We start from the raw sequence: 13,533 nt of genomic DNA on the forward strand, positions 1-13,533 counted from the left end.
CGGCACGACGCCGTGGGCGTCGTCTTTAATAAGATATAAGTTGTCTTAATTTTAGACCCAAACTCTAGATCTGGAACAGAAAGAATTAACTAAGAAAGTTAGATTAAACTTAGTTAAGGCGGGGACATTGAATATTTGCACAATTTCGATTCTACTTTAAAGCTCGCCACCCATTGCTCTATATTTCAGTAAAAAATGGTCAAAATTTGTTGGAAATGCGGAGCGACCCATTTTACAGGTTAAGAGTTTTCGTGGAGTAAAAAAGTTCGGGCCATGAAGACTTGTAGCAACAGGTGCCGTATGTGTAGTTCAAACTCAAAAATTGAAGAAACATAAAATCATAAATCCACATGATTGGCGTACCGGCGATTTTTCATTTTCATAAAATCGTACTGCCGCAAATAACACATTTTAAATGCGGTATAATTCGAATCAGTACCGTCGGTTGTGTGCATCCACGATCAAAGCTCACCAATTAAGATGCATCGAACAAGTTGTACTGCGGTGTTCGATCATGAGTGGTGCGGTTGAAGTGCAGCAGTACCGTTGCATCGATTGTGTATGTCCATTTACAACAAGATCGTAGAACGATCTGATCTCTTTTTGAGCAACCAGTTCTTGTGTCTGCAGCGCTCTGGATATTTATGCTTCTTTCATTTTTGACTGTAACTAATAACAAATTTTCGTAATGAAAAATTCCTTCTGGGTGAACAGTTTGAAACTGCCGGGTTGGACGGCGAGTGGACGCTCCACATTTTCAATCAGCTTGTAGGAGGACAGCTCTATAAAGTTTCTGCGTAACGAACAAGAACACTTTGACACATCGTTACTATTGGCTACTCTTAACGGCTGATTGAAAAACCGGCCTTTATTCAGTAAATTTACTATCACTGAGTTTCTTAAATTTTAGAATGAAGATCTAAGATCTTAATATGCTCTCGAATCATGAAAATTGCCTACGAAAATTTTCGTTTTGACCCTAATAGGAAATTAGGTTTCCTAAAGAAGATTTTAAGTCATTAACTGCGGCTAGAACTGTCCAGAAATTAAAAGCAAAGCTTTTTATAGCTGATAGTTTGCTTTCTCTATTATTTAGGCAATTATTCGTATAATGTTAATGTGTTTCCGATACCTCAGAACCATTGTTCAGACAAGAGTCAGACAAAAAATATTGGAAATTTTATGGAAATTGCTATTTTATTATTATTTTTATTATTAAATTTGTGGGAATTATTATTATTATTATATTCACGAACGCTAGATAGGAACCCGCAACATGACCTCAAATTTAGGTTTTGGAGGTATTTTTCCGTAATTTTAGTTTCTCGTTTATCAATTAATCATGTGGTTAATTGTAAACAATGTTTTTCGGTTCCTAATTAGTAGTTCTTTACGAAAGCAAAAAATCCCATAGAATTAAACTGAGACAGCCGCATACTTCTTTTTCCCCTTACTTTGAATGAAATGAGAAATATCCGGGACCGCTGCAACTAAAAGGTCATACTATCTAAAGGGGGGGCAATTAAAGTGGCTGAAAAGTAAGTTCCGAAGAGAGGAACGTGTATTATCCCGAGGGAAAGCCATCATGCGGCGTGCTGGGAACGGAACATTCATCTTGGACAATAGAGTTGCCTTCTTAAAGGATAAAGGATCGCAATTACTGCTGTAATAATTAAACTTTAAGTCGTCCGACTTCTTGTTATAATGACTTTAAAGCTATGCCACTTGCGAAATGTTATATAACATCCTTAAAGTTGGAAGCCCAATAAGGATACTGATAAGATTTCACCAACCTGCACCCGAATGCATGAAAGGTGTAGTGAAATTTTATTAAAGATTATTTTAAGCTTATACGTACGTTTAAACTAATATATTTATCGTTTAACACTTGAGTAATTGTTGCACACGTATTATGCATATTTCGAATAGAATACTCTGAATTGTGAACATCACCAAGTTCTATTGTGTGCTGCATGTGTGAGGAGACATATTCGCAATACTCCTATGTGCAAGCCCTGTTACCGAATTTAGCAATAATTGCGGTCACTTTGCCATAATGAGATTCTTCATTAATTGACACGGGACAACTGAAAAGCATCTAAGAATAAAAGAGTAGAGGAGTACATTTGGAATTAACAAAACTCTGGTGAGAGTCTAAGATCATTGACTGAGCCACTCATCTTACGAACGGTGATTGTAGAGCCTTGCGGCGCAAGAAAATAGCTAAAATAAGGGAGAGAAAGTGATTAAATTTACACAGGCTGTTAGGAAGACGAGTTGCCATAAAGCATTCCTTAATGATGTCCTGAAGTTACGGCGGTAGCTAAGATCAGGGAAATAAGCATTGCCAATGCTAATGGCGTAATGATTTCGCAGCTTTTCACTCAAGATAGACAAGTCCATCTTTCAAGTGACGAGTTTCATGGGTCACATTCACGCGGTCCCAGATCAAATTTGTCTTTCATAGGGAGTGAGAGGTTCCTGCGTTCCTTCGCCATGACCCAGGTATCACAGCATAGATACTGTAAAAAGAAATCGGTAGGATTGTGAGTAAGAGGGCAACTCTTATTTCATTCGTAAAGATCTTCTCAAAGTTCTTGGATCCTTGACAAGCCGGATGTCCCGCTTTCTTTAAGAATAATAGCACGATACGGATGGTAATGTGGATCTATCATTGCAGTGTAGCGAGAAGAAGTTTCAAGTTATCGAGATCCAACTTTTCAAATTCGAATAAATCACTAAGCACGTTGACTTCTTCGCGAAAGGCGTTCGTTTCGAATTGATGCTGAAGCCTTGAGAATATCGAAGCGTCGTATGAAAACCATAAAAAAAGTTTCTTGGATATAAGAGGATACAAATTAACACCTCATAACCGTGACACTTCTGATTTTCACCGTGTTCGTAAGACCCACCACAACGATACACCCTTTAGGTCTGTTTCCAGCAGTAAGAACTCCTCTGCACGTCTACTGTCTAAATTTTTGCAACCCCGAGCCTCTGCATCGGATTATTGTGCAATTTTTCCCAAAGTGGAATTTTGTATTTTTTAATGAAATTCCAGTTTAAATAAAAAGAATATTTTTTTTAATTTCATACCACTTGATGCAATAACGCGGTTTAAGGGCTAAATATGTGGTCTGCGCTCTAGGGATCCTTTTTTACTATAGATTAAAATGTTATTCAAATGACTTAACTTCTCATTCACGTCATAAAATGTAACGATTGAGAGTCGCCTTACGTCTAATTGACAAGTCATATTAATTCAACACGCTAAAAAAGATCGGAGATATATTTGAATGTCTAAACACAACCTTATTTTTCGCACGGTTGCTGCTCAAGTTGACGTTCTGGTTTAATTTTTGGCGGTAAAAATTTGTTCTTTTGAGAACTGAAACGGCGCTCCTAGTTATGTACTATTGGTGTTCTCATCATTACTGTTGGAATAACGCCCAAGTTCTCAAACAGTCGGCGTAAACAGCTTGCGGCGCCCACGCTACATATTAATATCGAATAGATGTGGCATCGCTGCCCGTACGACGCCTACGACGTGCATAAAAAGTTTCGTAATTCGAACAATGTATGCACAACGTCACGAAACGTCATGAACTAGGAAAGATGGTCCATATAACTGTGACTCTGCAGCGCTGTAAACAAACAATTCCGAATCATCTGCACATTGTATCGAAGATCTCCGAGTCACGCGAAAGGCGAAGGTCGAGCAGCAAATTCAGATTTGAGCTTTAAAAAGTCCAGAGGCTCGATTCCGGACCAGTGGCGTGGATAATAAATTACTTTTTGGTAATAAGGCTTTGCGTCCAAGTTAAAACAGAACCGCAACACACCGTTTACTTTAGAGCCAGAAACGGCTGCTCATAATAGACCGACCTTATCGTCACCCCTAATAGCGATCCGATCTTGTCCTGGTTAAATATGTACGTCCTTCAAATAATACGTACGAAAACTGTTTTCGCATGTTTACTGAGTAAAACAGTGAAAAAATCAGCCATTAGAAAATTGCGCGAAAGTTTGCCCTTGCGGCGGTTATTCGAGGTTTATCACAAAAGTTGATTTTTTCTGGGTTGCTCAGTAACAAATTAGGGGATTTTTTTTCTCAAATATTCGTCAATGCTGTCGCATCTTGAATAGCGCACTCCAGATGAGAATATGAAAAAAGCTTTTCAGGAACGGTTTGGACACCCTGCATTTCAACGTTCGAAACCGGTTATTAGTTACGTGTGTGTTTACTTGCTTCTTAACACTGTTCTGACAGCAAATAGGTCAATGCGAAAGGTTAATGGTGAACTTTATTTGTTTTAGTTATAGTAGATTATTGATTCCTGGGGGCATTGCCCCGGTGTGTTACTTTGGTACAGATGTCATTAAAGAAATAGAATTTTAATTCACGACAAAAAGGGTTCAATATACAGCACCGTTAAAGATACTTTTGTCCCTTTAAAAAACAGGGATAAGACTTTAAAACCTACTAAGACGAATAGTCATTTGTGTAATATATGATATCTACAATAAAAACCACAATATACTGCGCAACTTTGTACCACAAGTTTGGCAATAAGCCGCAACTCTTGCATCAGTTTTCTCAGCTCTCCGCGCTTAGAAGGAACAGAGATATTGGTTATCCATATATTCATGGATGTGCCCCCGTTTTCTTACGCGTGAAAACCAAAAGAAGATCTTAACATATTAGAAATTTGAAATGTTTTATTATATTTATGTTAAATACACAGATTTCCTTTTTTCTGACGACAAATCTTCGAAAACCGGCTTTTGAATTGAAAACAAAAATTAATGGCAATACCTTCTGCCCAGCAGGTTGAATATCATGGAGAAGGGAACGCAAGCAATTTGCTAATTGCACAAACCTCAGTTCGATGAAACTTATTTCTATTTAATATTCAATTTCCACGCCAAGACTGATTATGCTCCGCTACCATAATTGCTTTATTACTTTAAACAAAAACCGTGAAGCCAATTCTAAAACTATAAAGTTCGATCAATCAAGCAAAACGTTTTTGTCATTCCTATACCTTCATACGCCCTTAGTAGTTCCATAGTTTGAAAGTTATTGATTACCCCCGAGAAATCTTAAGTGCCCCAGGTGACAGGTGGGACTAAAGGACCTCAACGTGAGACCCAGTTCCGAGCCTAGACAATAATTTGATTATTAACTTCGTCGTGATTTACCTTGAGGGGACTAAATTATTACGACCGACTCGTTCGAAATTCGAATTATTGTAATTTTTTCGGTCTTCTCAGCTACATAGCAATCAGGACAAAGTTCGACTTAATCCCCGCCGAGTAGGGCGGTTAAACCGAATACAGGCGAGCGCCATTCCAAATGTAATGTCAGATGGAATTCCTAATCCGGAACATAATACTCCCGTTAACCCTCACCTTTAGTAAAATTGTTTGGGAGCGCTCTAATAATTACTTGTGACCCGAAACTGAAAATTATGTTACAAAAGGGCCATCCTAGAACGAAGACTAATAACGTTGAACAAAGCTCGGATTAAGGTTTTGAGGTAGAGAAAGCATTCGGTTTAGGGCTAGCTGGAAGCCAGTCTGGATGCAAGTTTAATTAGATCCAGATGAGCTTGATTTGTGAGGTTTTTACAACGGGTCTTTTCTTTTGGATCTTTTGATATTTGCACAATTTGCACTCAATTTTTTGCTTCATTTAACTGAAAGCCAAAGCCGGAATACTTCGATTTTGAATTATTTTATACAGTGAAAATCTCTCGAATATCCGAGAGTCGGGGGTGATTTGTCACTTACGCTTTTGCTTCCCGTATGATTTTTCCTGAGAAATTGTTCAAAGTTCTTTTAGTTCTAAAGTCAGCAGTCAAGTTTTATTGAGCAATATTGCTTGGAAATAATAATTTTCTAAGGGCCCTCTTAAAAGTATGAGACTCTTCTTTTTTAAAACTCGAATTGAAGTGCCAGCAAGCGCGAAGGTATCAAAATGCGGCCCTCTCGGGCTTAAAACTTGATTGTGTGGGGCCTTTTGTTTGAAAGTTTCAAAAACTCTTGCAAGTTTGACTAATTCCAGATATCATCCAGGTAATCTTTTCTGGCACAAGTAATATTAAATCTGGAATTCCAACAAAGAAACCTGAAAAAAACTAGTTTAGATATAACGATAAATGGATAAAGTAAATCTTCTATTCAATTTCGACAGTGACTCACAACACATTTCTCTGTTCTCCAGAGATAAATGCGAAATAATGCCATAAATACATAAACGCGTTTCCATGGCTCTTCATCATTGATATGACGATAATAGCATTCAGAACTTTTCACCCCCTTAACAATGCCCTTTTCCTTAGAGTCGCAGATAAGACTGTGCCCGGAAGGGTGTCGTGGATTAGCCCACAGGGCGCAACTCCCCTAATGCAAATAGACTGACGGGGTGTGAAACGAGGCCTAATTTTTAATGCACTATATGGGATTAGAATCAGCGTTGATGGATTTGTTTTTGGGGGATGACATAATTGATCATGGCCTCAAGGCACATTGGAGATTACGTTGAGGGTATTTATTGCAAAAAAAATCTTAAGGCTGACAAGTGCCTTTCAAGCATTCCATTTTTTCTTAAGCAACAAAGCGGAATGAAAAATGTTCTTTTCGTCCCCACTGAAGTAAATTGTTTTCTCGACTTTTCGCATTTTTTCGTTACAGGCTCGTGTCGAGCCAACATCAAAGTTGATCCGGCCACATTGCCAACATTCCTCACATCCAGTCAAGTCTTTAAAGTAAAAGACGGGGACAGAGTCGTCCTGCCCTGCGAAGTGACAAATCCTGGTAAGTGAATAATGGCCCTTTATGCCTGCAAAAACACACATTTTGCTTCTGAAGCAAAGAGTTCCGCTTTTCCTAAAAAAGCGCATTAAACGTACAAGTAATACTTCAATGTCTGGTTGTGATATATATATCGAAGGACAAATATTAGTCCAATGTGAGATCTATAAAAAAGTGCATCCCTGGACAAAAGGTCAGGTACAGAATGAGGCAAGCGGGGTCGGTCATTTATCACAATATATCACGACTTGGAACTATTTAAAAGGAATAAAAGATACTGTCCAAAGGCAATTTAACGAAATTCAGGCTCTGCAATAGAGCAAGCAATAAGATTTCAATCAAACGGCAATGAATGGTTTCGGGATGCACGAGGAATATAAACTTGGTTTTTAAGTGTTTGCTGGTAAAACATTCCGGAGGCGAATTTCTTGGGGGAGAAATTTGAAATGCCAAGTTGTCTGAAGAACGGACAGTAAACCGTTTATTTTAGTTTGTTATTCATGGCTGAGTAGCATTAGGTGAGTAATGGCAACCTTTTTGATTTAGGAGAGGGAGGCCTAGACAATCGGCAAAGAAAGAAAGTTTAATAAAATTCTGGGGATCACGAGACATTGAAATATAAAGAAGCCCGAACGAGCCGCATAAAATCGATTGCGGCCAGCGATGATGAAGAGGAAGCGCATACAGGACATCGCGGTGAAAGATAATGGTCGGTCAATGGAAAAAAGACCGTGCGGCTCAGAGGATGACATTGAGTGATTCCTCTCAGAAATAGAAAGTTCACGAGGAATTCGGAAGTAAAGATGCGTGAGTGCCACCAAAGTCAGATAACGATCTCAAGCGGGGCTAGATAATCGTGCACAACTAACGAAAATAAGAAGATCTTGACGAATGTCGGTCTTCATCAGAGTCGATCTTCCGGCATCGGCCAGATATCACGGTATCTCACGGACCGACAGAAAATACCAAACACTCCTATCGGGGAGCATTCTTCACATTATCTTCGGTATTCGAAAGGGGCCTACGAGAAGGTCTCACAAGGCAGTTACGATCATTCGAGCAAACAGATTGTTGATTAAATTTCATCCCATCGTTCCCTTCTTTCGAATATTGCCTCAAAACACCACCGATAATAATTCCTCCGTTATTATTATTTCGAATTAAGGATTAATTTTTAAGCCGCCCTTTGAAGCTTAAGGGCCTTATCTATCCCGAAGGGCTTTTAATATCAATGAAAACGCGAAGTTGACTCTCTCCTTTATTCACCTCGGTAATATCTGTCATATGCCGAATACGTAAAGAAATGAAAATAAAATATTTTCGTAAAATTAGATCGAAGAGGGATGTTATTCGAGAGTTTAAAATCAATTCGCTCTTCGAGGCCCCGTATTGGTTGACTTGCTTCATTCTCCGAGCCGAGCGGAAAACCTATTTTCCGCTACTATAAGTATATTTCCTTTAACCGCGGAAAACGAATAAAGCTGAAAGGAATGTTTAAAATTTCGGCTGTGCGTCGAATGTTGAAATTACATTCTTATCGCCGCGTCGGTGTCGGCTCAAGGAAATCTATTGTGAGGTATAAATTCATGGGCCAAATTATGTCTATGACAGACTAGCGCCTCAATATTGCATCCCTCTGTGGCTCCTCATATATCCCCTTCACTTCCTGTTGTTTAAGGACTTTCAATATTTCCAGGTCCCTACGTGCTAGCTTGGAAGAAGGGCATAGCAGTGCTATCTGCGGGCTCGGTGAAAGTGTCCCCCGATCCACGGGTGCAGCTAATCAACGGTTTCAACTTGGAAATCCGAGAAGTGGGCCAACAAGACGCTGGCGACTACGTCTGTCAAATCGGCACCCTTGAACCCCGGGAAATTACCCACACCTTGGAGGTCCTGGGTAAGCCCCTAAATTTCTTTAATCCCAACGACCTGCCTATGGGACACAAAGCGAAATTCGACCCTGTTTATTCGGTCGTATCGTAAGGGCAAATTAACTGTAATAACGTTTTGAATCGGTAAGAGGCGGCTCCATCTATGATATTAGCGCAACTTTGGCTCTCAAAAGACAGCTCGAGAGGCTTTGACGTTGTTCATCGAGGTGTGATATTGTCGTCCTGATTCTCTAGAGATTTAAATCCGCTCAACTGCAACGCATTAGAGATTTGCCGCATGCATGGAGAAACAAAGCCAGCCCTCCCGAATGGCGTAGGTAGATCTTGAATTAAGCCCGCGTTTCGGCGACTGGAAAATGAATTGTGAATTAATAGTTTGAATGCTGAAATCGGAGCTTTTACGTCTATTTGTAAGTCGACGAGTGGACGAACGGATAGTTTATCGAAAAAGCGGACAACGAAATTGGTCCCAAAACTATTCCTAACCGTTTACGCGATGTAAACCGCGGCGCCCTTATGACCACTCTATATTCCTGATTACATATTTTGTTACACCCGCAGCGGGGCTTCGGGACTCCCTTCACAATTTCCGTCGCTTCCCCGTTTCAAAAAAAAAAACTTGTCAAATTGAGCTACCTAAATGCAGATTAAGTTAATCAATTTCGATGAGAAATGACAATTATTGCGTCTTCTCTCGGTCTTCGCTCTCCGGCCCTTCCCTCTGTACGAAACGATCCGATCTGGCGAGAAATTATTTAAAAAGGCTCCTTCTGAAGCTGATAAAAGTCAGTTTGTTCCGTGTGCCTTTTCTCTTACAAAGCATCAATCCCAAAATTCGTCTAACAGAGAATAAATCTTTAGTTCAATTAAAACGACTCGTTTTCGGTCAAACCAGAAATAATTTGAATTTCCAGATTGTCCCGAAAAAGAGGATCGCAATGGTGTTTCGTACAAAGCTACATTTGCATTCACGTCGTCAGTCCAATTTAAATTTACATTGTCATATATTATTTTGGACTTTAATTGTAGTTTTCGTGTTATCAAATGCAGTTTCTTTTCGCCTCGGTCTCTTTATTATTTATGCCGACGATTCAGTATTCGCTTGCCGCGTTTAAGGGATATCCCGCACCCATATCTATTGGTAAAGGCAGTCCCGTTTTGGGTCGTTATAATCTTTTTAAATCGCTGTTAAAGGCGATTTCCATGTCATACCGTGCATCCTCCTTCGGCCTTTCTTTTCCATTCGATTTAAACATTTCAGCGGTTATTTATACACTACATTAAGAGCGCATCTCTCATCGAAACTCGTTGACGTAGAAGATTAATTTCTGTTGGTGCAATTTTTCAATGTCTTTGTTCCGTAAAATTTCCTTTAAGATATTTTTCATGGGATCCTCGAATATGTACTACACAACGATCTACGAGCAGAAGAAGTGGATGTAGCATTGGTTTTTACAGTTTCGTTGGCCCTTTTTGCCACGTAAGACACTAATCCATGGCGACGTTTGAGGCATTTCTATAGACGAAATGACCCCACAAGAATGCTGATACCTGACGGCGTTTCAGTCGCAAAAAATTCGAAATTTTCGTGGAATACCCGCAGTTACTTGCTATAGGCGTTCCTTCTAGGTCGTTGGTACTACGTGTACATTTATCGACAATTAAGGCCACACATAACTTAAGTCGTGTACCTAACGTTGGCAAGCGCTCACCGTAAAGTTCATGACGTGTCCTCAAGTATAATTTGACCTTCAAGTGAATAATGCCTCATTGTTACTATTTTCAGTCCCCCCGAGGATCATCAATGTCTCCTCCAACGGCCGCGTGGAGGTGAAAAAAGGCTCTTCAGTATTCCTTGAGTGCAGAGCTGAGGGAAACCCCACGCCCAAAATAACGTGGTCCAGGAAAAATAACCTTTTACCTGGAGGAGATCAAACGGTCATCACCTCTGTCCTCACGATGGACAAAGTGGACAGACATCACGCTGGAGTTTACCAGTGCACCGCAAGTAATGGGATTGGACCAGAAGCTTTCAAGCAGGTGGTCTTACATGTCCTCTGTAAGTAATTAACTCATAGAGCAATTAATTTTATATAATCTAAAATGACAGTGTCACATTCCAGGCAAAGATGCATTTATTGCCTAATTTCCTCGGGTGTTATCAAAACTCGTAATTCAAGCTCTGCTCAGACATTCTCGTGACACTAGTCATATCTTATATGGACCTTTAACATGGATTTATAAGCATGATATTTCAAGCATTGGGAATAGTGATATTTCTACGTCCAAATTTACATGTCTGAGTTCGACTTCAGTCCCAGGGCAATATTGCTAATTCTCCAGGTCTTTTATCGACGAATCTAGACAGTCGCCATTAGAGGAAAATAAAACCAAATGGAAAACGTTTTACCTCCAGCTTATTGCAATATCGTTTCACCGAATCGAGAAGTAATGGAGAATACACAAATCCAAGGATAATATTCAACCGCCCGCGGTTACTCAGTTATTAAGCCAGCTTCTGGCTACAAGAAATATCTTTTTACCGGCAGAAATATAGCATAGACGTACTCGTACCTGCCGTAACGTACCTAAAGGGACTGTAAAATTTCATTTTAAAGTTCAGACATTTTATCTTTTTCTGAGGTTTTACCTAGGTTTAAGAAGAGTTCTAAAACAAATTTCTTCCTGAATAAACTGCTCCGCCTGGCCCTGGAACTTCACTTTGTTTTGAAGACAATTTAAACAAGAACAGCTCTTAAAGGTCAATATCCATTACACAAATGTTTCTTAGGGTAAACTAATAAAGACCGTCTAGACCATTCGACGCAAACCGACCTTACGATTACTTTTTACGATTCCCACATGATAATGGGCCATGCAGTTTACTCTTAGATCAATACAAAGTGGCCTTAAATTTCTTCGACCATAACGAGGATGCTAAAACCATTGAACTGTGCAGGGCTGGTTTTATAGAGCAGGTCGGTGTCAAAGGAAGAGATTAGTTCTAGACTAGATCGAATCGCTAAGCGTGGTTGATTTGTATCCTCCAGTGCTACATGGAACAAATGGGTTGGCAAACTTGTGCTTTTAAGACGAGCCATGAATGCTAAGAACCAATTTGATGGGTCTGAACAAATAATACTGTTTTAAAAAGAAAAATGAAATGAGTTCCTCCATTTTGTCAAGAATTTTTTTTACCTCCCTTGAAACGAGGTTTATATTGAAAGCTAATTGCGAACAATACCCTACAGAGGTGACAAGAATAAATATGTCTTCGTACACATTGGGCAGCAATAGCGGCAGCTTAGAGTGTGGCATTACGGAAAATAGCCCCTCATTGTTTGGTTGCCCCGATAGTGTTCACTTTAAAACTCCGTAATTGGCCACTTGATAAATGGACGAATCGCTCTAAAGAAGGAGCGGCATGCTCACGGAAACTAAAAGGTATTAAATCAAACAGTGGATTTTCAGCGTAATAGCTGTATCTCAAACTAACGGGTCCCGTGGGCACCAATTAACCCGATAACTTAAGGGAACAGCGGTTAGCTACACGCGCTTAGCTGATTATTCCACTGATATGGATAAACCGTGGTCGACATTGAATCTTCGGAAGGTGGAGATAGAAAACCTGGATCATTCAGGGGTTGAACCCGTCGAAAACGAAAATGGCACGGAATTGTTTCGGGGGAAATAAATAAGTAAGGATTTATTGGGGGCCAGTCATGCCCGAATTAATAAGTAGATATTAAAGAGCACAGCCTTATACTTCGTTCAAGCTTTGTTTTCTTCTAAGGAGATATTGGAATTCTGACGCAATGTCCGCGTCTAAAATATTGATAATCATATGATAGAACTTCGAAAATAGAGCATTCCAAATTTCAGAAATTTAAAATAAAACATAAGTAAATGTGCTTAAAACCGACTGAGACTGAGACCTCCCGAACGACGTACGTGGTATTTCTATTAAAAGCGCTGTCATCAAGCGCCCCAAACCAAATCGAAGATTCATTGCGATTAATATGCAATATGCGAGAATTCCAATGCTTCTTTAGAAGAAAACAGGGCTTGAACACGTTTTAATCACAAAAGTCATTGGAATAAGCAGGGAGTGAAGGCTACGAAACGGCTGTAATCAACATGACTCTACAATACCAAACTTCAATACCTGCATCCACACCAATGCAATCATCCAATTACCATATTCAATCGAGGATGTTACTCTTGATCTACTTCAAACTAGTATTAAATAATACATGAGAACAATAATAATTTGCTAATTTACATGAACGCAATAAAGGACTGCTCATTTCATTGATGTAATTTTCCATGAGGTATGATGGAAACTAGCTTCAAACGATCTGCCATTGCATGCAATTCCAGGAGGAATACGAAGTGTAACGATGTGAAGCGAATTAGGGTATTTTAACAATATTATTAAGAATCTTGAAAAAAATGAGAATTGCGGTGATCCGTGCCACGGAGGTCACCATTCGCGACGTTTAACTCGCTTCGCAGCTCCAAAATCCTCCTAAATATCTACCGCCCAAAAAATGTCGAAGTGATCAACATAAAGTAGACCACGACCAAATTTGATTGCATCATGTGTACCATTTATAAAGGGACAATTTCATTCACCACCTGTTGTATATATACGAAAATAAAATATTTCATTATTAACAATTGTGACCGCACTAACAGGGACTAATAGACATTTTAACGCCAGAATTTTGTTTACCATTCATGGATCCGCTGGAGTCATCACTAGCGAGTTACAGCAGTAGTGTGCACTAATGAATTTAATGTGATAGTTTTCCTGGGCGTGAAG

General features: G+C 39.5%; 2 protein-coding genes across 9 annotated transcripts in view; one reads left to right on the forward strand and one right to left on the reverse strand.

Moving 5' to 3' along the window:
- The window catches only part of LOC136342359 (APOBEC1 complementation factor-like), a 130,983-nt gene that overhangs the window by 47,739 nt on the left and 69,711 nt on the right, over window positions 1-13,533 (reverse strand). The gene's annotated exons all lie outside the window — the stretch shown is intronic.
- LOC136342427 (limbic system-associated membrane protein-like) overlaps window positions 1-13,533 on the forward strand; it is a 57,237-nt gene that overhangs the window by 31,133 nt on the left and 12,571 nt on the right. For 7 of the 8 annotated variants that reach the window (XM_066288215.1, XM_066288216.1, XM_066288214.1 and 4 more), the window contains 3 exons: window positions 6,697-6,819; window positions 8,513-8,713; window positions 10,495-10,767. In XM_066288215.1, the coding sequence (XP_066144312.1) occupies window positions 6,697-6,819; window positions 8,513-8,713; window positions 10,495-10,767 (597 nt within the window). The remainder of the gene's footprint in view (window positions 1-6,696; window positions 6,820-8,512; window positions 8,714-10,494; window positions 10,768-13,533) is intronic. The other variant, XM_066288221.1, reaches the window with a different exon arrangement.

Source organism: Euwallacea fornicatus, chromosome 12 (genome assembly GCF_040115645.1).
Source record: "Euwallacea fornicatus isolate EFF26 chromosome 12, ASM4011564v1, whole genome shotgun sequence".
NCBI lineage: Eukaryota > Metazoa > Arthropoda > Insecta > Coleoptera > Curculionidae > Euwallacea > Euwallacea fornicatus.